Here is a 23,789-nt window from a genome sequence, read left to right as displayed (position 1 = left end):
CCAGTTATGCAAACACTGCTGAATGAGACTGGGAAGGGTGATTTTGCCTAACAATTATAGGCTACCAGATTCTTGATTTCTTTGCCAACTGTTGCTGGACAGTTAAATCAGATTCTCAATTTCTTCATCAAAGAAAAAGAAAATGTCTAACCTCTGTAGCTTAATGGTATAGCACCCGCTTGGAAAGTGTGAGGTTAGTGGTTCGATTCCAAACAAAGTAATGTGACTTTTCTTTCCAATTATCACTTGGTATCCAGTCATCTGTACTTTGTATAATTAGAGGAGAGGTTCATCGTTTCATTCTATTGCTGGCAAATTGAACAAGATTCTCAATTTCTTCATCAACTATTGCTGAATGATTATACCAAAATCTCAATTTTTTCTTTTTTGCCAACTGTCACTGGAAAATTATACCAGATTCTTGATTTCTTCACCAGCTATTACTGGATGATTATGCCAGAATTTTGATTTTTGCAAACTATTGGCAGACAATTATAACAGATTCTAGATTTCTTCACCAACCAGTGGTGGATAATTATATCAGAATCCTGATTTTTCTGCCAACTATTGCTGGACGATTACACCAGGTTCTTGATTTCATCGCAAACTATCGGTGGACAAGATACTAGATTCTTGATTTATTCAACTATTGCTGAACGTTTATACCAAATGCTTGATCTTTGCAAACCATTGGTAAACAATTAAACCAGATTCTCAGTTTACTAGAGAAATATTTGTGGACAACTCAATTTCTTCACCAACTATTGCTACTACATTACCACACACCAACTCTGGTCATGTCACCATACTGTAATTTACTACCGAATGAGTTAGGTTGGAAATGAAAGCATCATCTATCACCTCAGGATTGTTAGAGTAAAAGAACTTACTTGTGTTCTTCCTCAGAATCAAACCTGTGCTCCTTACAGCAACCTTCATGGTGGTAGACAAGCATGTTACTACTGCACCACTCAGGCGCAAAAGGAACACCAACTTTTGCTGGACATTTACATCATATTCTTGATTCCTTCACAGACTGTTGGTGGCCAATTACACCAGAGTCTCGATTTCTTCACCATCTATTGCTAGACAACTATACCAGATTCTCGATTTCTCAATTTTTTGCCAACTACTGCTGCACGTACAAATCAGATTCTTGATTTCATAGTCAACTGTTGCTGGACAATCATACCAGATTTTCTATTTCCTTACAACTGCTGCTGGACAATGTGACTGACAACTGCCAGATTTTCGATTTCCTTGCAGCCATTGCTGGACAAAGATTTTTTTTGTGATTTTTTTCGCCTCTGCTAACAATCATTTTTGTCGAAATGGATGCAGGCGCTAACATGAAACAGCCACATCATGAGCTTAATTTTTGTGCTAATTACTATCAGAATTACTCACGCTCCATTCCTATTAACTCATATCCACTTTGGAATTTTTTTACAAATTTACCTTTACCTTTTTTCTGAAATTTTTTGAACCATTTCATGCAAAATGAAGGACTTAGCTAATAAAAAATTCATTGGAAAAAAAGGAGTCTGTGCTTACAGAGCGTACATTTTCTTTAGTGCATGACTCTTTAGCATCAAATTGACATTCTAGGAGCTTATCTTTTCTATCTGCATGTATCAGACACAGAAATGAGTTGACCAAATCACAAATGGATGAGGACACCTACAAACTTAACTGGGTTGCGTCAACACCATTAGTAGACAAAAACTGGTGTTGGTTGTTTACATTAGTGTCAAATAAAAATACCTTCAGTATCTCTCATCTTCCTGTAGGTTATTATTTATCCATTTGAAGCATTACCTCTTTTGTTGTTCATTTCAGCCTTCAGTAAGTTTTTGTCTTCTTTATAGCGTTTCTTGGTGTTTAAAAAATCCTACCTCTAATTTTTGGGCAGAACCAGGAATGAATTAAACATTTTCCCATAGAAACCCATGGGAATTCACATTTCGGCTTACGAAGATTTCGGCTAACAAACCTGATTCCGGAATGAATCATCTCTCTTCGTTAGCCGAGGTATCACTTTATATGTATTTTTTTAAAAATAATACCTCTCGCTCCTTGTAAGATTGCAAAGAATATGTATCAAGGAGATGATCATATTTGTGGAAACCAATGAGAGTTCCGAATTCTGGACTATCCCGCAGTCTCCAATCCCAGAACCTTTCGAAACAGTCTTCAATTTTTTCAGTCAGCATCATTCCTGGATAGAAGAAACGCTGGGCAAAAAAAAATTTGGAATTAATGCACAATCTCTATCAATTTTAATAGCTACTATCATTATAAGTAGAACTTAATTTTACTACTTAACTAAGAAATACAGAAAACTTGTATCTATTTTTGTTGCTCAGATGCTTGCAACACACACACACACTCTCTCTCAGCATCTCTGATTGTTCACTGACTCGATCCGTCTCCATATGTCACTCTTAAGGTTGCTTGCTGACCCGACCCCCCCCCCCCATATATGTGTCATTCCCTAGCCTTATTTACATGAGCAATACTACAGCAGTAGCGTTGGAAATTTTAGCATCCGCTTGACAACTTTTTTTTCATCATAAGGAAAGATATTGAGAACAGGAATTGGTGAAAATGTAGTGGGTTTAAAATGTAGTAACTTGAAGTGGGTTTTAAACCAGCTTTTGCCATTTCCCATGCAAATAGGGCTTTTGGGTCCCTCACATGATTGCACTCTCTCTCGATCACTCTGTTTGTTGCACACTGTCTTGGTCTCGCACTCTATACATCCCTCTTTTTGGTTGCTCCCATACTTGCACAACTTCTAATAAAATACAGTAGTCTCAGGAAACTGAGCCCTGAAAATTTGAGTTTCCAGATAATCAGGGGCACTGAAAATTTTCGAATTTTCTTCTCGAGACCCCCTTTTCTCTCGCTCTCCTTTTTCTTTTCTTTTTTTTCCCCCTCCAAGAACCCAATTTCTTTATTCCCCCCCCCCCCCTTCCCAGGAATACTATGCAGTATGTACATATCATACAGTAATTTCAGTTTGAAAGGGATTAAGAAGCCCCCAGCCCTGTAACGGGTATCTGGCGTAATAAAATATTACTCCCTTGAATGGACGTAGACCATTTTAACTTCCTGGGATTCGTTGAGAGAGGAGAACAGGTTTGACCATTTCTTCATAATGGTGCACAATGGCATCGTTCCCTGATTGCTTACGTAAAATCATTGGAAAGACAGTGAAAGCTATTAGTAGAGCCCGGATTATATGCAAATGCATATGTGCATATGCATTTGCATATTTTGGCCTTTTTTAGCATTAATGCATATAAATGCATAAAATCAAAGAATTTTCAGTATAAGTGCATATTTTTGAAGGTTTACTTAAGCTCACTTTTTTTTTTATAATTTTCCAAATAAATATTGTTCATAATATTTTCATAACATCGATTTTTTTTCCCCGTATGTGAAATTTAGTGAATTAATACATATTTATAAAGTATTTTACGACTACTAACTGTTTTATTGTAAGGCTATTTCTAGAGATGTGTCAAAATGTTAATTTTGTTTTTAGAAATAGTGTTGAAATTCTTTTATTACTGCTATTTTCGTTATTGAGCAGCTACAACAAACTGAGAACTAAAAAATTGCCTGAATAAAAAATATGTAGAAGTTATTTGCATATGCTGTATACATATATATGAGGGGATATACATATGCACTAATAGAAAACATGTATTTTAAAAACACATTCGCTTTTTTTTTTGCATGGTGTATTTTTAATGCATATTTTCCCTTTTTTCATACATATTTCGAAATTTTTGACTTTTTCAAGATTTCTAATGCACATTTTGGAATTTTCAGTGCACATTTTGTATTTTAAGTGCTTATTTTTGCATTTATAAGTGCATATTTTTGCATTTTTTAGTGCATATTTTTACATTTTTAACTGCATATTTTTACATTTTTAACTGCATATTTTTACATTTTTAACTGCATATTTGCATATTTTTAGAGCATATTTTGCCACTTTTTTAGTGCATATAATCCGGGCTCTAGTTATTAGCATCAGCGTCGTTCACCATCAATCTCATCCCTAACAGTTCTTATATATATATAATCACTCTCTCATCTTCATGCCCATTTCACACTCATCATTTTTTTTAAACACATAATATGACATCTATATCTTATCTATATATATAATAACATGTCCTGACTAATTGACTCACTGACTGACTGACTGATTCATCATTGCCGAGCCAAAATGGCTGGAGCTATATTATGAAATTCGATCAGTAGTTATATTTCATGATGTAAAGACTCACTAAGAAGGGGTTTTTCAAAATTTGTCCCCTAAAATGGTCACGATGGCGCTCAAAAGTTAAATGGTGGGGCAATCATCGCTCAGCCCAAAGCACTCTGGAAGTTATAAATATGAAATTTGTTCAGTATTTTTTTGTGCGGTTTATGAAAATTTCAATCAAATTAGAACATAACTGACGAAGTTATCAATAAAAAAAATTAGTAGGTTTGATCAGCCATTTAGTTTTTTCGATTTCTGATATTTCATCACATCGTTACGCTAGCACATGGCATCAGCGGAGGTTTTAATACTTTCAGTGAAAATGATCTTGTCGAAATGATTCAGGATGAAACCGTAAGGGATGATGACATTATAAATTACGTAACAGATGTTACTGATGGGCAAGAAGAACCCGATTATATTACAGCAGATAAAATCTATGCAGGACTCCAACTTTGCAGTAAATTTGAAGGTCATTTTCTTGCAATCGATGCCAATTCTGAAAGAACTTCAAAATTCCAAAAGGAGCTTCTATCTTGTATATCTGGCTACCGAGACATATACAAGCGTCTAGTGAAACAACAGTCGTCGCAAAAACTGATCACCGACTATTGGGTAACTGAAAAAAAGTCAACTCTAAACGAGTGCGAGGACACTGTAATCTTCAAGTGACGAAAGTGATTTTGAACCAGTTTACCACAAGAAAATTTGTGTATTGTCAGACTACGAAGGATAATGGTTATACATTTTGAACAGTTTTGTATGTGTAAAATAAGTACATATGTAAATAAAATATTTAAAAATGTTCACATGTGTATTTTCTAAATCAGATTCCAAAAGGTTTGGCGAGATTCCAAGTAGCTGCCCAGCCTCGTGTCTTGATTTCGTTCAAAAAAGCAATTTCTAGTTATTTCTTAAGATTTTGAGTTATTTTCTACGTGATACTTTTTTTATGCGGTCCCTATCCACCGCATAAACAAAATATTTTTTAAATGTGTTACGAAAAACATTTTTCATAGCTACTCGTGAAGTTTTGAGCGATTTTTTGGTATGCGCTTTTCTTTATGCGGTCCCTATCCACCACACAAAAACAGGTTTGAGTGTATAGAGACTCGCCAAGACGGGATTTCTGGAAATGCAACCCCCCCCCCCCCCAAGGGGGGTCATAAGGAATTCAAATGTTATTCAAGGGAACCATCGTCAAACAATTTTCAGATTACCAAATCCACGCGAGCGAAGCCAAGGGTAACAACTAGTTCAATAATAAAAATGCAGTAAGTATGCTAGTACTACTTCTGCTTGTCTTTTTTTTAAGTGAATCTAACATTTAAAAGATTTTTTATTGATTTTCAAATAATTTGAGGTTTTTCAATAATCTGAGGCATAAGCGGGGATAGACTTGAAAGTCTGGGGGGGGGGGGCACTATGATCACTGGGGGCATGATGATGATGTCAATTCATATATACGTCTGCTTTAACTTTGACGTTGAGGGGAAATGCTCCCCCATATCTCCGCCCATGATCTGAGATGGTCTCGGTCCCATCCACCTCAGATTATCAAGACTCTACTGTAGTACATTCATTCTTTTAATGAAACCCTAGAACACTCTCCAGCAACTTCCAGCCTCATCTCGTTTTATCACAGCAAAAAAAATTTTAATCGCTACAGTACCTAATTCCCAGGGAAAGAGCCTTAAATTGTTATACTTCTGTATGTTTCAATATTTTTGTATGCATACTGTATTTCCCCGAAAATAAGCCGTACTCAAAAAATAAGCCCTACCTAAAATCGTCAATGAGACGCATTTAGTACGTCGTTGCAACACATGACGGATGTATTGAACCATATAAAATGATAATGGTGGTGTTATTATTTACTATCAAATAAAAATATAAATAAATGATATCATTGCTTGAAATAAGTTATAAATAAACAAAAATTAAGTTTTCGATAACACCCAAGTAGGTCTCCTTGGACGAGAGGTGAACACCTACGCAAACAGATAAATTTGAGACTTTGTTTGACTTTAATAAAAAAAGACTACTCACAGCGTTTCTGATGATAAATTAAAAAAAAACAACATATGGTTGGTACTACACTATAAAAGTTTTAGAAAAGTTCTTTTATAAAACTTGAAAAATACAACCGGTAAGTGTATTTATTGATTATATTCCAGCAAATGTAACCGAATAAGCTTATTGGTTGTTTATCAAGTTTTATAAATGAAATTTTCTAAAACTTTTATAGTGTAATCTTGACCTATGACATATCCTGGCTACCCAATGAGTGCCGTTGCCATAAGCCTAGGATTACCAGATTCGAAAACTGAGAAAGGAGGACGCCTGTGAGAGCACCCTTAGAGACGTCACTTATCTCCATTTTCGAAATAGATGGCACTACCATTCCGACTAATAAAACTGGCCACAACAATAATTTTTACCAGCTCTAAAACAGAACTGCTAAAAAAAGCAGAAACAGAAAGAACTCTGGGAATTTCGATGGCTATTGGTGAATGCGAGTGGGGGAAAAACACAAAAAATACTCATATCAATGAAGAAATATATATTTCAAAGTGGGAAAACAAGTTTTTCCCGAAAAGAAAAATAATTTTGGAAACCTGAAAAGGACGAATTTTCATAGGAGGGCACTTGAAATGACATCAAAGAGGAAGGTTTGTAACCCTACGTAAAAAATGATTACACTATAAAAGTTTTATAAAAGATCTTTTGTCAAACTTTTATAGTGTAACCCTGCAATAAGTAAACAACCTGTACAGTTTGACGCTGCAGACCGAATAAAGTTACGAGTATTCCCAGCGGGCATAGACACATCACTTTGTTTGGTCCAGAAAATCTAAACCTAACCTCCACTTTACTTTTTTTCTCAATTTTTATGTAACTGTCATTCAAAAAGATTACTCTAGCAAAAAAGATAAGCTTAGGCCGGGATTACACAGTAAAAGTTCTGTGAAAGTACTTTTATAAAACTTGAAAAATACAACCAATAAGCTGAACAATTACATTTGAGAAAATGCAACAGATAAGGTAATTGATAGTATTTTTCAAGTTTTATAAAAGCACTTCTATAAAACTGTTATAGTGTAATCCTGGCCTTAGCATGATTTTTCAGGATGCTCCTAATATAAGCCCTAAGGGGCCATTCAAGTATTATGTCAGCATATTTTTAGCCATTTCTGACCCCCCTCCTTGTCAGCAAAATTTCATCAGCAGCTTAGAGTATTTCATGTCTTCAAAAAGGGTGGTTGATGACGTAAGAAACCTTCAACCCCCTCATCATCAAATCGAAACCCCCCAAATGCTAACATAATACTTGAATGACCTCTAATGCATTTTTTGAAGCAAAAATTAATGTAAGACCGGTCTTATTTTCGGGAAAACACAGTATATATTCATATTTTTTTATTTTCTTCTTCTTTTTGGCTTAATAATAAAGTGTTTCAGACTCTGCCATGAAGCTGGGCTGGAAGAGATCTCGGCAATGGGATAAGTCCAGTGGCAGAGTTCTGACGTTCCTTCATTCAGGTATCAAGTCGACTTTGTCCAAAAACGGAAGTGTTTTTTCATCCCACTGAAGAACGTTTCATCTATAAAAAATTGTAAAATTCCCAAGCAAAGGATACACAATGAAGAATAGGGTTCGGCCCATAATGCTCAAAAAATTTCAATGCTGATGAACATTATAACAGTACCTAACACGCTAGTGGCAATAACAAAAGAAAATTGAGCTAAAACAGAATAAATCAGGGGTTTTCTCAAACGTTTTTCACTCACTGCGTGCGCTCTTACCTTAATCAATACTTATCCACGGCTCCCCAGAGCAGTTTAACAAATAACCTCTTTGAAAAACCTTTAGCGGGCTGCCATGGCATGCAATTTGAGAATTCCCTGGAAAAAATCAAATGGCCAACGGAATCACTGTAAATTCCCAATATATGGTATACCACTACTTGGTGACTATTTTTTCATTAACAGACCCAATTTGGAGCTATTTGCTACAATCATTGATGGAATGATAGGCACACCCAAGAGCGCTTAAAAATGTGCTGGCAAGTTATAATTTTTGTGTTGTCCAAAATTTGGCGACAAAAAGGTATACCGTATATTGGGAATTAACTGTAATCAGTTGGTGACAAAAAATAATCGCCGAATTTGGCATAACCCCACTTACAGCATCTGAACGCCCGTTTACACACATTAAGTGATTTAGTAGTTAACTAAGTTTTAAGTTGGCAAGTTCTCAAAAAGTGTCTACGTGTTAAGTGGATTTAGTAAGCGCTGTTTGGATGATTTTCATAGGAGGCCCACTGGCACATGCGCATAGGTCTACTTAACAAAAAAAAATAGAATTGGGTTTACTTACTAAACTAAACCACTCGCTGCGTAAACGGCCCTTATCGTCTACATAGATCTCAAAGTATTTGGCAACTAAAAATTTAGTTTAGCAAATCACTTAACACGTGTAAAACGGACCTTTAGCCACGCATTCCTCAAATTAGGCGCCCTGGACAAAAACCGGCTTAGTCCACACCCACCTCTGAGTGTCGCACACCGAAACATCGATTTGTCGCCAATAGTTAATCGAGACCATTTTAGTGTATCATATCGCCCCGCCGGTAACCCTACAAAACCGCTAAATCGGATCAAACGATCGCCAAACAACTTTAATTATCAGTTTTTAGGTAGTTCATAGTGGATAAGTATTATCGCCAAATTACGATGCTTTTCGAGAACATCGCCAAATAACGACTGGTAATGACTATTAGAAGTATATATATCGTCTTTTAAAATGATATTTATCAATTATAATTTCCAGCGAGTGTTTCAAAATGAATTTTCAAGTCATACCAAAAAGGGTAGCAAGCTCGAGAAAAGCACGGCCGCAACTACTACTACGATTGCTCCTTCCCGTTGTGGTAGAAATCGATCGCCAATCATCGTTTATGGCGCATTCATAAGATATCAACCGAAAAACATTTCTTATGTACAGACAATATGGAAAGGAACAAACAGTATTTTTGATTGCTAATTAAAGAAATGAGTAAAGCTTCATTTGTTTACCTTCCCATATGGACTTACAGCACCTGAAGAAAATTCCAAAACAAACAAAAGTTACCTGACCATATCACCCTGTACTGTTTTTTGCCAGATTGTTCAGGTGGAAGGCATTATGTATTGACCATATTTCTTCGTAAAAAGAAAATACAGGACATTTTAAATCCCAAAAATGTTACTACTTAACTACTCATGCACCTCGTCCATATTCCTCTACGAAACTTCTAACGAATTGGTACATGAAATGTGTGTGTGCGTGTAGTGAACCATCCGTGAAGTTTGTTTCTGTGTAATGTTTGCTGTGTAGTGCGCTGTGTAGTGCTGGCATCTGCCATCAATTTTTCTAAGTTTGCATGAAATGTAATGATTGAATACTATACCGGTGTTGGCCTGTTCCTCTCTGCGGCAAAACTTTTAAACGAGGAGATCGATTCACATTTGTGAATCGAAGTTATGGGAACCACAGAAAAGTATTACGTCAGACCCCCTCCCCCCTTCAGCAAACTTTTGCCAGCACTGCCCCCCCCCCACTTCTAACGCATATTGGTGGGATCAGAAACGTCTCGAGAAAGGGCATGGGGGGCTCGCGTGCCTCCCCCCAGACGGAATAAAAACATTTTTTTAATCTTAAAACATTTTAAAAAAATTAAAATTTCGAAAGAAAATACCTTTATACGTTATAATCAATTGCTGTTCATTTCAATGCTAATTGAAGGCATAGAACTTAAAATTTCTCTTTAAAAAATCCACTGCGACCCACCCTTTAAGCCCTATACAGTAAACCCTTGACCCGCGGACCAAATGTGGCCCTGAAGGTTATCTGTTGTGGCTTGCCCCCTCAAACCCAATTTTGTAAAAATGAACTAAGCGGCACATTTACAAATCGCTTAAACGGCACGTGGCGCAATTCCAGGGCATTTAAGTGGCCCATGGCATATTTTCAGATCACTGAAGTAGGCCCATGGCACATTCAAAGATCACATAAGTAACCCGCGCGACACAGTTCCAGAATACTTAAACAATCCGTGGCACATTTACAGACCCCTGGAGTTACACGTGGCACAATTTTAAAGCACTTAAGTGCCCTCCCTACTCCAGTGCGGTTCTACAGCACTCAAGTTACCCGCGGAACATTCCCAGTTTACTATATGTGATACGTGGCGTAATTACGGATCACTTGAGTGATGCGTTCTACATTTCCAGAGCACTTGAAGAATCCGTGAAACATTTAGAGATCACTAAAGTGGCTCTGTAGGGAACTTATCAATATCGAAGAATATTACTTCAAGTGCCCACAAACTATCGAAAGCTTATATATCCAATGGCTATAGGTGAGATGGTCTTCTTCAGTGACAACGCAAGCTTCGTGCGGAAGCCTTTTGCTATAGATGGTGTTGCAGAGTCTGGAACAAAGTGAGCGCACCTAACAGTATGAGTGTGTAGCATCTGATATTCCAGTGCTGCCATCTATACTTAAAATTCTGAGTGAAGTGTAATAATTGAACATTTGTAATGTTGTAGGCCTGTTGCTCTCTGTGGCGACACTTTTTAACGGGGAGGTCGGCTCGCATTCGCGCCGTACGGAGAATGCGAGCCGACCTCCCCGTTAAAAAGTGTCGCCACAGAGAGCAACAGGCCTACAAACGGTACAAATGTAATTCAATCATAACACACCGCTCACTTCACTTCTGAAATATAGATGGTGGCACTGAAAGATCAAACACAACACTACATACGCACTCACTGTTAGGTACGCACACAATTACAATTTCCGGCACAACCCACTAGGTAGTAAATGCCCTGAGATGGTGATAGACCTGAGTTGTGCTCGCTTTGAAAAAAAAAGAAGAAAAGTGTGTGTAAGTAATATATATATTTAAATACGGGGGCGCAGGTGGGTCTCGTGCCCCAGGCACTGCACCAGAGGGGGGGGGGGGAATTTTATTCTCAAACCTCTTCAACATTACAAGGATGGCGCCAACTAGGGGGGAGGAGCAGGCGGATACCGAAAACCCTGTAGTTAAGTAGCATTCACACTGGAAACAGGGCATAACAAGGAGCGAGTCATCGTGACGGACTCGCATCGCGAGGACCCGGGTTTGAATCCTACCATCGCCACAGTGGTGGTCAGCTGAAGTTGGTTTTCTGTGGTTCCCAACTTCGAGACGCATATGCGAGCGGATATCCCCGTTAGAAAGCTTCGCAACGTAGATCAACCGGCATACAACCGTACAATTATTCAATCATTACACTTCGCTCAATGTTAGAAAAATTTATGGTCGTTGCAGCGCTATACATAACAAGCATTACACAGAAACGTCAAGCTAGGTTCATGACACGTACACTCCAACATGTACAAATTCGTTAGAAGTTCCGCAGAGGAATATGGATGAGGTGCATGTGTGATTTAGTAATAGTAACAAGATGTTTGATGTCCCCACCCCCGCTTACAATTCTTTTTTATTGAAGTGAAACTTTTTTAGGACATAGTAGTGAAATTTTGTGAGGGAAAGGAAAGCCGTCACAGAAATCATTTCCCCTAACTTTTTTCGTCCTTTCTACCTCAGACTTTGGTGCCCCACCTACAGAGGGCACAAATCGTTTTTCCTAATTTTTTTTTTTTTTTACTTCAGCTTTGACGCACTTCTAGAGCACACCCAGTGCGACCGAGCTGCCCCGGTTGCACTAATAGGAATGTCTAGCGAGTCGGGAGCCGGAGATCGGGGGTGACAAAGTGCATGGGTTTACTCGTGTGAGAGCACATTTTTGTTTCTCCTCGTGTGACAGGTAGGAACGAGGCCCAAGTGGGATCCCTATTTAAAATGGTCAGCACACACACAAACCATAGGTTTCATTTTTTTGAAATACTGTACTCCGTTGGCGATTTGATTCTGCGTTTTTAATACAAGTAATAAAAGTCGGGGAAAAAAGTGTCATGAAAGCCTCTGGCTCAAAATCTTTCCCACATAAAAAAAACACCTTCAATTTCTATAATACTCCACACAACACCGGAAAACGCTCTTACTCTCGTTAGCAGAAAAATTCAATGGCCGAGGGAAATTCCTCTATTCTTATTTTTACAGCACAACAAAAGAGAAATAACGTTGAGTCTCCTGCAAGGATAAACAAAAAAAAGCAGCTCAAGTGCGTGTGTACTTTCATGTGGCCAAAATCGCTACGTACTGTACATATATAGGTGCACTGCCCATCAATTCTTTTCTTTACGAAAAATAACCGTAGCATTACATGTGTGTGCTTAAACCTTCATTTTTTTCTTATCTCAACCATTTTTAATGTATATTTTATAGTTATTTTTTTAAATACGTACCTTAAAGATTTTTTTTTTCTACTAATGTATATCTAACGTGTTTCGGCGACCCTTATCATTTGGCGCCCTTTGCAATTGCTTTGGTCGCACTGCCCTAAAACCGCCCATGGGATAAAGTCGCAATAACACTCAGTTCCTCTTGATCGCATCATTTTTATAGACTGGTCGAACGTTCGAGAATTAGAAGTTTCCAGATAACTTAATGATTACTCGTAGTTCTCGAAAAGTGGCGCTTCTGGACAGGTGCCGACTTTTTTCGGAATGTTCTCGACCAAGAGAATGGTCTTTCTTCTTTTCCTCATGGATTTGTTAACTTCAAGGGGTCCTCAACAAATTACGCTACCAATATTTTTCGTAACACTGCCCTTCTTTAAAATTGTTCGTCCCGACAATTCAGTCCTCGAGTCGGTGGGTCGCACTTAGTCACTCAATGTGGTAGAGAGCCAGTCGTCAGCTCTCCTGGAGTTTCCTTCCGGTGAACGTATTCCTAAACGTATTCTTCCGGTGGAAGAGGAGCATCTAGCGGTCGCCCGAACAGCAGGTCACATGGCAGTCGAACATCTCGTCTCATGAGCATCTGCGCATGGTGAAAATCCGGTGCTGTCGTGAAAGGCAGTTCGGTAAGCCAGCAGGAAAAGCAGTAACTTGAGTCCCAATATTGTTGGTTCACGATGGTTCTGTTGAATCTCTCAACCATCCCGTCAGATTCCGGATGAAGCGGCGTAGTTTGCGTGTTCTCTATTCCTAGAAGCTTGCACATTAGGGTGGAACGAAAAAGGGTGTTTTTTCACTTTTTTTGGAAATTGATGTTGCCTTAGTATTCAAAAAATGCCTTTCAAGGTTTTAAGACGTTATACCAAAATTTAGGAAAATATTATAATATCTTGAGGTTCCTCACGGACCCTAAAGGTCGAGCAAAAAGACTTTTCTAAGTGCACATTATAAAAAAATCTTTTTAAACATTATACAGTATATATACGGGGTGATTATAAAAAAAACTATCCCGACATATGGGCCCCTAACTATCATACCATTCACAGAAACTGAATGAAATTTTGGCATAAGGTATTTTGAGGTATGCGCTCAAGAATGATATGGAAAACAACAGTGTCACTCTAACAGTTACGGTTACAGTGAGAAAATTGCGAAAATATCAAATGGCAACAGTTTTTTGTATTGGAATGCGATCTCCATACTGAAGAACACTAAATAGCGTTGGAATGGCACCTGTAGCACGAAAATCCCCGGAGCTAGGCAAGGAAAAAGGACTTTGCCGTGCACCAGAGCATTAATGTTCGTTTCATTCGTCACACCGTTTCTTCGGCTGAGATCCCAGCCTGATTAGTCCTCCACAAGGTCATGTGGAAAATTTGTGAAACACAATAAAATGCTTTATTTTATGCTGCTTCTCTGTCCTTATTGGTTGTCCTCACTTTTAGCCTATCTACCGCCGGTGATTTGGATGCTACAGTTGCCGTTCGAACGCTATTTAGGGTTTTTCACAATGGAGATCACATTCCAATACAAAAAACTTGGTGTTGCCATTTGATATTTTCGAAATTTTCTCACTGTAACCGTAACTGTTAGAGTGACACTGTTGTTTTCCATATCATTCTTGAGCGCATACATAGTTTTTTTATAATCACCCTATATATATATATATATATATATATAATAAACCCTTTTTGTGGGGGGCGGGGGTAGGGACAAAACTACAACCATATTCCAAATTATAAAAACAAAAAAAATATAGTTTGACGATATAGGTTTCGGGAGAATGTCTCCATTGCTTCCTCTGTTATCACACTGTTATTACATTTCACTTTTTTTCAAACGACGGTAGAGTGCTCCTTGATTTTATTCTGGCTTGAATGAAGCCTTCGCGACTCTCGGTTGTTGATACAGCAAGAGATGCTTCAATTACGAGTAGTACGCACCGTACAACTGCTTTTGTGTGACACGGAAAATTTCGTATAGATGGAAAAGCAGGTTCAGATCATTTTTGTGGGTCCATTTCCTGATTTTTTATAATAGGTGGTTCAGTCACTCGCACTTGATCACATGCAATTAGTTCCGAATAGTGCTTAGCAGAAAAGTTTATTTTTGGAACATGGAATATACGAATTTTTCTGCTTCTGATAATCTTTCATTTCTAATTTTCAGAATTCTCTTGATTCCCAGTTCTTTGCCCGTATTATTTCCACAAGATATATCTAATCTGCACTTAAATCATTGTTGTCACTGTCCATTATCGGAAGGTTATTAGAGATTGGCTTAAATTTCACAATAGGTAACCATTCACAATTTTCCGATCTTTGTCCGATATCACATTGAAGCCCGTGTGGACTAATGGAACTCTATCTAGATGCTTCACAATATACTTTAGAGGTAACTCATTGAAGTGAAAAAGACAAATAAGCAAGGGATGGCCTATTTCTTTCTCTATTAATTTGATAACACAATTTTTATAAACAGTATTGGTAACAGTCCCGTCACATCCGATCGCCATCAATTCTTTCGTATCAAAATCTTGCTTCAAAAAAGTCTAGGATTCATGATTTTATATCCCTTGCTCTACTACTTCTTGGAGTTGTGTGACCGAGATAAATTGACCCGAGTTCCTGCAATATAAAGTTATGTGTTCTTCAGATATGGTTCTTCTATGGAAAGAATCACCTTCTTTGACATTAGCTAAGGTTTTGTCTTTTCGACCATCAAATTATATTCCTCGCACATTTTGTTCTATAGGAAAATTCTATCTTGCAAAAGAACTCTCTGTGATGCTCTTTCACGCCTTATTTTCATCCGGTCTACTGCCATATTTGGCTTTTCTTTCGTCAATAACCCAACATCTTACAGCACAGCATTCGCAATAATTGCAGCTGATCGATCAGACACACCAGTTCTATCACAAGCAAGGGCAACATTTGGTAATTTAGTTCCCATCTCTGAGGATGATGGTCGAACTTCAAAAGTAAATGAAGTCCTTGCTTCGTCACTGATTGATGGACCAGCTACAGGAACTGGTAGATGGAAATGCTAACTTCAACGGCAAACTGTTTTGGCTTATATGGATCACTTTCCTCAGAATCATTGGATATAGATTGTTTTCAGTGGTTGATGAACTAGTTTCCGCCGTTTATTCTTGAGATGACTTCAAATGGGATACCATTTTCATTTTCCTTTGTTCATTGTTTTTCAAATTCTTCGTTGTTAGGACATCTACTTGACCAATGGCCATCTTGCGTGTACTTTTTTGATCTTGCAAGAAATCTCGCTCTAAATTTGGGACCTTCCTCAACTTGTCACACTTAGTCTTTAAAATCACATTTGCATGTTGCAATGTCGAACAATTTTTTCAAGTTCAACTTGAAAGTTTGAGAATCTTTCCTTGCTTTTATATTTTTCTGAAGATTCTTGTATTTACAGTAGATAGTCTTTGAAAATTTTACATATCCGTTGGTGAGAAACCGTAGGAATGGAAGCAGTTTTCCAAATATTTTCTATCTTTGGCACGATAATTTCAAGAATGTCTGGATCTTTTCTTGATTGTTGTGCCTTCATATTGCGTTGAGTCAGCAAATAACAAAGCATAACATCGCCTTAGGTGGGCAACACCCCAGAATCCAACTCTTTAGGATTTCCTAAAATGTCACAACGATAAAAGCTTCTGGTCACCATTTTGATTTCTATACACCCCCTCAGTTAAGGGGTAAGATTGCAAATGAATAGTGAAATAAGGGAATAACATCGAGGTTACTGAACGAATCACGTGTTCAGGGGAATAGGAAAGTCTCTTCCGCAGTGTCATGTTACAGAATTCCACACGTGCTTAAAACTTCAGGGGCGATGAGGAACCTCAAGAAGTTTGAATTTTGAGGAAAAAAATTAGGAATGGCATTTCTTCACATAAAGGCATATTTTAAATTCTACTACGATGGCAATTTCGAAATTTTTTTTTTTTCGTTCCACCTTATTGCACATACCGCCGAAAACTGCTCAAGTGAAGTTTCTTCCCTGGTCGCAATGAATCAGCATTTGGACTCCGAATCGAGACACCTAATTTCACACTAAAACTTCAGCCAGCGTTACTACTTCTTGATCAGGAAGGGGATACGCTTCCGTCCACTTGGTAAAATAGTCTATCATCCCAAGTATGCACTTGTGGCCATCGTGAGTTGTGGGTAATGGTCCGAGGATGTCCAGGGCGATTCTCTTGAACGGCGCACCAACGTTGCAGCGTTGTAGACGGCCCGTGTGCATTTCAGAGGATCTTTGATAGCGGCGCAGGCGTCGCAACTCTTTCAAAACTTCTTTCACACGGCTCCTTGTTCGGATGAGTAGGAACGTCTTTTCGTCCTCCGACTCTGGAAGAGGCGACGTCTTGCCCCACGTTGGTTTATTCCCGGTGCATTTCTTCAAGACCACTATTGGTCGTATATCAGGATCTTCTAGTTGGGGTTTCCGGGTGTTCTCGTCGCTCCAAGGATCGTTACTTGAGACGAGATGTTGTCTCACTAGAGGGTTCCCCCACCGGCCCGTACTTTTCTTCTGCCTTGACGCAATGACGACAGTCCTGCGGACACGGTCTTTTTGATAGGGCGTCGGCATTTCCGTGCGATGCTCCTTTACGATGCTGGATCTCCATGTAGTATTCCTGCATTCGTTGTATCCATCGAGCTACTTGACCCTCGGGATTCTTGAAATTTAACAGCCAGCTCAATGAGGCGTGGTCCGTACGGAGGAGAAATTTCCGACCGTAAAAGTAGTAATGGAAATGTTCTAAGGCTTTGACGATTGCGAGCAGCTCCTTAATAGTGACGTAATAATTCATCTCGGGCTTGGACAAGCTTTTGCTGAAGTAGGCAATGACGTGTTCTTTGCCGTCCACTTCTTGCGAAAGAACAGCTCCGATCCCGTTGTTACCTGCGTCCGTGTCGAGGATGAATTCCTTCTCTGCTCGTGTAAACGACAATATTGGAGCCGATGTTACAGCTTGTTTTAGTGACGTAAAAACCCTTTCGCATTCATCAGTCCACAAAATTTTTTTGTTTGGCTTCAGTGCGTCAGTGGAGGGGTATCGCTATCTTGGAGAAGCCTTGGACGAATTTCCGGTGATATGTGCAAAGTCCTAGGAAGCTTCCACGGCTTTGGTCTTCTCAAGATCCGTCCTTATCCTCTCGAAAGGTGTGACACAAGTAGGTGACTTCCTGTCTAAACAGACGGAACTTTGTCGAGCTCAATTTCAAATTGGCATCTCTCAGGTTCTGAAGGACTTTGCTCAAATTCTCTAGATGTTCCGAGAATGTTCTTCCAACTATCATTATGCCATCCAAGTACAAGAGACACGATTCGGAAGATAGTCCATGTAAAACGGTCTCCATCAGCAGTTCGAAGGTAGCTGGAGCATTGCACAAGCCGAATGACATGACCTTGAATTGTCACAATCCTTGTCAGGTAGTGAAGGCCGTCTTTTCTCGATCGTCCGGGTGTATTTCCACTTGCCAATATCCACTCTTCAGATCCAGGGTAGAAAACCATTGATGTCCGGAAAGCGTGTCAAGAGTGTCGTCGATTCTTGGCAACGGATGACTGTCTTTCTTGGTGACGTCATTCAATCTTCTGTAGTTGACACAAAATCGGGTGGAACCGTTCCTCTTTCTCACCAGCACGATTGGCGAAGCCCACGGACTCTTTGACGGCTCGATATATTGTTGACCAACTTCCTGCTTGGCAAATGGAAGTCTTCTAGGATGTTGTTTAATTGCTGAATGGCCCCCGGTGTCGATGTGATGTTGCGTCAAGCTGGTTCGGCCAACATCTGCTGATAAGGTAGAGAAAACGTCTCGGAATTTTTCGATTGTCGACTGAGCATGTCTTCTTTGCTCAGGATCCAGCTGGGCGTCTCCTATCAGGCTCTCGAACAAACTTCTGGAATCCTCTGGTTGATTTCCCGACGAATCACGAACCACACACGTGACGGGAACGCAAGTAGCGATCTTTTCTCCCTTCGAAACCTTCTTCGCTTTGTCGCTGAAAATGACTAATCTCACAGGGACGACGTCCTTCGATCAATCCACCAGAGTGGCGGCAATCAGCAGGCAAATCTTGTTTTCGCTGGAAAAATCCACCAGTCCGAGCTGAAAGTCCCTGGCCACCGCAACTGTGCCGTTGATGATGCTCTCCGTTCTTGGCGGAATCGCGAAGTCCCGGGCAGCCAATATCTTTCAGGGAAAAATCTCTTCGCTGACACATCCAAATAGCGTAACGTGCTCTTTTGGCGTATGCAGCTGGTGATTTTTCAAGTCCAGGGGGATCCCGTATTTTCTGAGAAAGTCCAATCCGATGATGCATGCATAGACGAAGATAGACTTCGGAGTCTGGGGGAGCATGATGTCAATTCATATATATATTAGATCAGTCGACTCCACCTTTGACGGTGGGAGGGGGAGCAATGCCCTCTCGTATCTCCGCCCATGAATGCATGGGTCCTGAATGCCGACCACGAAGATGGTGTCACGATAAGGGACCGCAGCGAATTTCACCGCGAGGCTTCCATCGTCTCATGTCGGTCATCTTGTCCCCGGTAACTATCTGTAGTCAGTGAAGGTGCCTAGTACAGGAGTCGTTGTCGGAATTTTTGAGCCAAATCAGTGCGGACGATGTTCACATTGGCTCCGGTGTCGATGACCATCACGCAAGGATATCCATCAATTTCAATTTCCACGTACATTCCATGGTCTCCGCCGCTCAGCTGTGAGATATGGTAGGCACTTGATGGGGCATTTCGACCTGCACCCCGCGAGATGGCAGCTTTTCAGTTTAACGGCTCGGAGCTTCGGGAGATGTCCCCTCTCTTGGGAACTGTCAATGGGCAGGATCTTCGTACGTGGCACACGTCGATGCACCTCCAGCACACCAAGGGTCTGTCTTTCCGATTTTACCGGTTGGGTTGTTCCTAGCGCTTTTCAGTTCTTTTAACTCGTCGCTTTCTTCTCGAAGCTTAATGGGTTGCTTCGAACTTCATGACGTAAACCAGTGCACTCTTCACGTCCTTGTATTCGCCCAGACGCAACGCCTGCTGGATGTCGGGGTCCTTCACGGAGTCGACGAAGCACTGCAGGGTTAGTCCATCCCTAATGTCAGGCGGGCAGTCGAGATACGCCAGCTGTGAGAGTCACTCGATGTCCATGGCCAGTTCTTGTAATGTCTCGCCAGGTTTATGCTGCCTGGTTTTCAGTTGCAGCCCGTGGAATTCCTTGAGGCATTTCTCACTCTTTGGCTGATAATGTGTTGAGCAACAGAATTTCTAAGCGCTAGTGGTAACCTCAGCTCAAGCGCGTTTGTCAGGGCTGGATCGGTCTTCAGCGGCGATCGTCTCTAGAACTTCGGCGGCTTCATCTCGGAGAGCGGCGGCTAGGTGAAAGGCCTTGAGCATATAGTCCCATCCGTTCACGGACGCAATCATCTCGAACTGGGTCCTGAAGATCGACCACGATGTATTCCCGTCGTATGTCGAGAGTTTGATGTTCGGCCGCATGACGTCAGCTATAGCTGGCAGGACCTGGTGAGCGTCCGCGGAAAGCGTTAGGCTCTTGAAACTTCTTTTCCAGCTTTTGTATCCTCTTTGAGAGCTTCTCGTCGACTCTGCGGTAACAATTCCTTCCACTGCATCCATCCTACTTTCAACTGCGGCGATGTCATTCTTCACACTGGCGATGGCAGTGTTGACTTGTCATTCCGGGCGGTGGCATCTTCTTTCACGGTAGCGATGAATGTGTTGACAGTGGCGGCAGATTTGTTCATTTCGGCCACGATGCTTAATTTCATCCGGCTTATAACGGTAATCCGCTTATATCCCGCAAGGGACAGAGCGGGGCCATGTTTGGCTTATAACGGTCATCAACTGGTTCAGGTGTTCTCGCATCTCGTCCATGTCCATCATTCTCGTTTTCACCATTCAAGTCCTTGAATTACCCCACTCCTGACACCAAATTGTTCCGGATAATGTCTCACAAGTCCTTGAAATGATCAGAGAATGAAGCAATTTTTTAGGACGTCAGATTTATTCACCGCAAACAGCTATTTACAATTATTCACAATCTCGCATTGAGGATTAAGTCTCAACCACTGAGCTATACGGAAAGTTACTTATAGCTCAGTGGTCTCAACAACATTGACTTCCTTTTGATTGCATCATTTTTAGACTCTCATGGAACATTCCAGAATAGAAGATTCCATATAACAATGATTGCTCGTAGTTCTTGAAGAGTGGCGCTTCTGGATAGGGGCCGACTTTTTCCGGAATGTTCTCGACCAATAGAATGATTTCTTTCTTCTTTTCCTCATGGCTTTATTAACTTGAGGGGGTCCTCAAAAAATTACGCTAACGATATTTTTTGTAACAATATACATAAAATTTATTTTCTCTGTCTATTTTCTCTATACAAATCTACAATTCTAAATCGATCGTCACTGAATTTTGCATATACTCATAAGATGTTCAAAAATTACACTGTACCAGTTTTGAGAGTGAAAATAGAATGTCACAAAATAAAAAAATATAAATTTTTATAAGGTCCCCTGTGTCCTCTCACTTTCAATTATAAAGTTGTTGAAAAATCATGTTTTTAACTGCAACATTTGCCGAGATATTTTAGTTCAAAAATATTTGAAGGAAAGTTGGGAAATAACAGCAAAAACTAACACAGACAAGCTTCTTTCCCTCATTTATGCTGTCCTTTCCCAACTTTTCTCCTATTTTTGAATTCGAATATTTCAGCAAATATTGCAGTTAAAAACATAGGACCTCTTTTGTTGGACTCAAAAACAGGACAACAACTCTCTAATTGGAAGTTATAGGATAGGCGACCATGTAAAAATTTAGATTTTTTTATTTTGTGACACACACACTGTGTTTTCATTCTCAAAACTGGTACAGGGTGATTTTTGAACATCTTTCGAGAATTTTTTAAATTCAAACCATACCTCTATGAAGGGATGGAACTAGAGGGGGGCCAACTGCCGCAGGCGGCAAAATTTAGGGAGTGGCAATTTTAGGTGGGAACAAAAAACACCATTACAAAATTATTAAATTTTAAAGTTGTGGGGGCAGCTAAATAATGTTTGCCCTGGACAGCAAAAATCCTGATTACAGCCCTGCTCCATGACAAATGGTTTATGAGTTAAACACTGCATTAGCACTTACAGGACACCCTGAATATTCAGTTTTCAAAATGAAGAGTGACATCATATAAAGTAGAATGAACAAACCTAATTGACTTGGTGCAATTGATAAATTCATTTTATTGCATCTTGTCCTTTTCACAATGAAACAAATCAGAAACAATCAAAATGTGTGTAAGTAAAAAATGACTAATCCCTGTATAAGAGAGCTCTCCGATAACATTTCCTCCCAATCAGTTGAGCATATTCTTCAACAAGCTCTTTGTCGTCAGCACGTTTGTTAATCTGACAATACCGAGCATAGTTCATGGCCTGTCTGCGATAAAGGATCATAACCTCGGCAAGAGATACCACTCCATCCACGTCGCCTGCACACATAACAAAGAAAAAAAAAACAGTCATTTGACTGTTACACAAACACACATATACAGGATGGTAACTATCTACCACCTAATAATTACATATGATTCCTTGTGAAAAATTAATAAAGAAAGTGTTTTTCTTTTTAGTATCGGAAAAATATTAAGGGAGTTATAACGTTTTGAAATTGTGACATTTCATTTTTCTAACGGTCAGTTATGTGCCAAACACCGAACAAAAGTAAATTTATACCTCAGCACGAGGAAGGGGGGGGGGGGGGAGAAGGGTGCCACTTTTTGAAAATGAACTGAAATATCCAATCACTTTAGAGGAAAAGTTTGATCACCTTCTTTCACAATTGGCACTTTTTTTCTTTGTGAAGAGTAATGTTATAATCTTATTATTACGTGATAAATTTGCCCCACTATATTGGCAAATTTATCACCAGATTTGTAAAGTATTAGTCAAATGAGATCTATTTGAAAAATTGTTTTTCCAAAATCAACACTTTCTTGCCTTCACTATTAAGTGAATTTTTTTTGAGGAATGGTGCATTCAGTACATACGTGTTTACTGTGACATCATTTTTTTTATCCTGTCTTCCGAGTTAGATCACATGTTCATCAATAAAACCGGGCAATATTTTTTGAGTTATTCTAAAAATTAATCAGAACTTTTTACACACAAAAAAATGATGTAAAAATGATAGCTTGACAAAAGTGACAGGTGGAAACAGTAAAATAATAATGATTCAATCAACTAATTACTTTATGAATTGGCAAATTCAAAATTAGTGGCTTCAGACTTTTTCAACTGATTATTCACATCTAGTCACATTTCCATAACAAATTTTATATGTTGCAATGAATATTTTTTATTCCCTTGTGACTGCAATAGATTTTTATAATGCTGGAAATGCTAATAAAATTTTACTTAATTTTTTTATGCAAAAATATTTTGACTACTTCAAAATTCATTTCAGCCTACATGATTTGCGCAGAACTTGGTCATTTTTTTAGGTGAAGTTTCATTCTGGGGCATATTTATAAGGGGGCAATTGCCCGGGTCCCTTTTAGCAAAGATGAAAAAAAAATTTTGCCGACCTTTTGAGAGAGAGAAAGAGATGCTCTTATATTTCGCTTAATTTCATCTCTTGAAAAATCATTATTTGGGGAAGATATCTTAATCCCCCCCCCCCCCCAAGAAAAATCATGTCCTTGTCAGAAACTTTTCTGACACAGGGTTGTGACAGAAACTGACATGACCACAGAAAAATAATGCTACCACAGGGAGTTCTACATTGAGGGGTTAGTGCACTAACCTCTGTGAGTATAAAAAAAGGCTGCTGTTCAGAATCAGCAGTAAATCGTAGGTCCCAGTCTAATTAGTCCTTGTGTACAGAAAATGACCGTGGTGCGACAAAAATGATCAAATGACCAAAAAATCATGCCCCATTCCAATTTTCAAAATGAAAGTTTGAGCCATCTATTTACTGTTTGTTTTTCTAAATATGGTTTTGAGCATTGTTACATACACAGTCATAACATAAATGAGATGTTG

General features: G+C 39.3%; 2 protein-coding genes across 8 annotated transcripts in view; both read right to left on the bottom strand.

The window, feature by feature from the left end:
- The window catches only part of LOC149066112 (uncharacterized), a 61,257-nt gene extending 51,824 nt beyond the window's left edge, over positions 1–9,433 (bottom strand). Inside the window, exons 1-3 of one of the 6 annotated variants that reach the window (XM_089253258.1) lie at positions 9,362–9,380; positions 8,090–8,188; positions 2,067–2,234 (exon numbers count right to left, since the gene is read on the bottom strand). In XM_089253258.1, the coding sequence (XP_089109384.1) occupies positions 2,067–2,216 (150 nt within the window). In that variant the 5' untranslated portion in view covers positions 2,217–2,234; positions 8,090–8,188; positions 9,362–9,380. Of the gene's footprint in view, positions 1–2,066; positions 2,235–8,089; positions 8,189–8,663; positions 9,119–9,148 lie in introns of those variants that run through there. The other 5 variants (XM_089253261.1, XM_089253259.1, XM_089253260.1 and 2 more) reach the window with 5 other exon arrangements.
- A 12,536-nt stretch (positions 9,434–21,969) lies between these two features.
- Positions 21,970–23,789, bottom strand: part of Ate1 (arginyltransferase 1) — a 45,991-nt gene continuing 44,171 nt past the window's right edge. For both annotated transcript variants that reach the window (XM_089253124.1, XM_089253125.1), the window contains exon 13: positions 21,970–22,237. In XM_089253124.1, coding sequence (XP_089109250.1) covers positions 22,059–22,237 — 179 coding nt within the window. In that variant the 3' untranslated portion in view covers positions 21,970–22,058. The remainder of the gene's footprint in view (positions 22,238–23,789) is intronic.

This window comes from Pholcus phalangioides, unplaced genomic scaffold (assembly GCF_987345545.1).
Source record: "Pholcus phalangioides strain wild (caught in Gottingen) unplaced genomic scaffold, Ppha-v1.0 ptg000032l_1, whole genome shotgun sequence".
In the NCBI taxonomy this organism is placed as follows: Eukaryota; Metazoa; Arthropoda; class Arachnida; order Araneae; family Pholcidae; genus Pholcus; species Pholcus phalangioides.
Note: the sequence above shows the minus strand (reverse complement) of the source record. Positions and strands in the feature narration are given on the sequence as shown.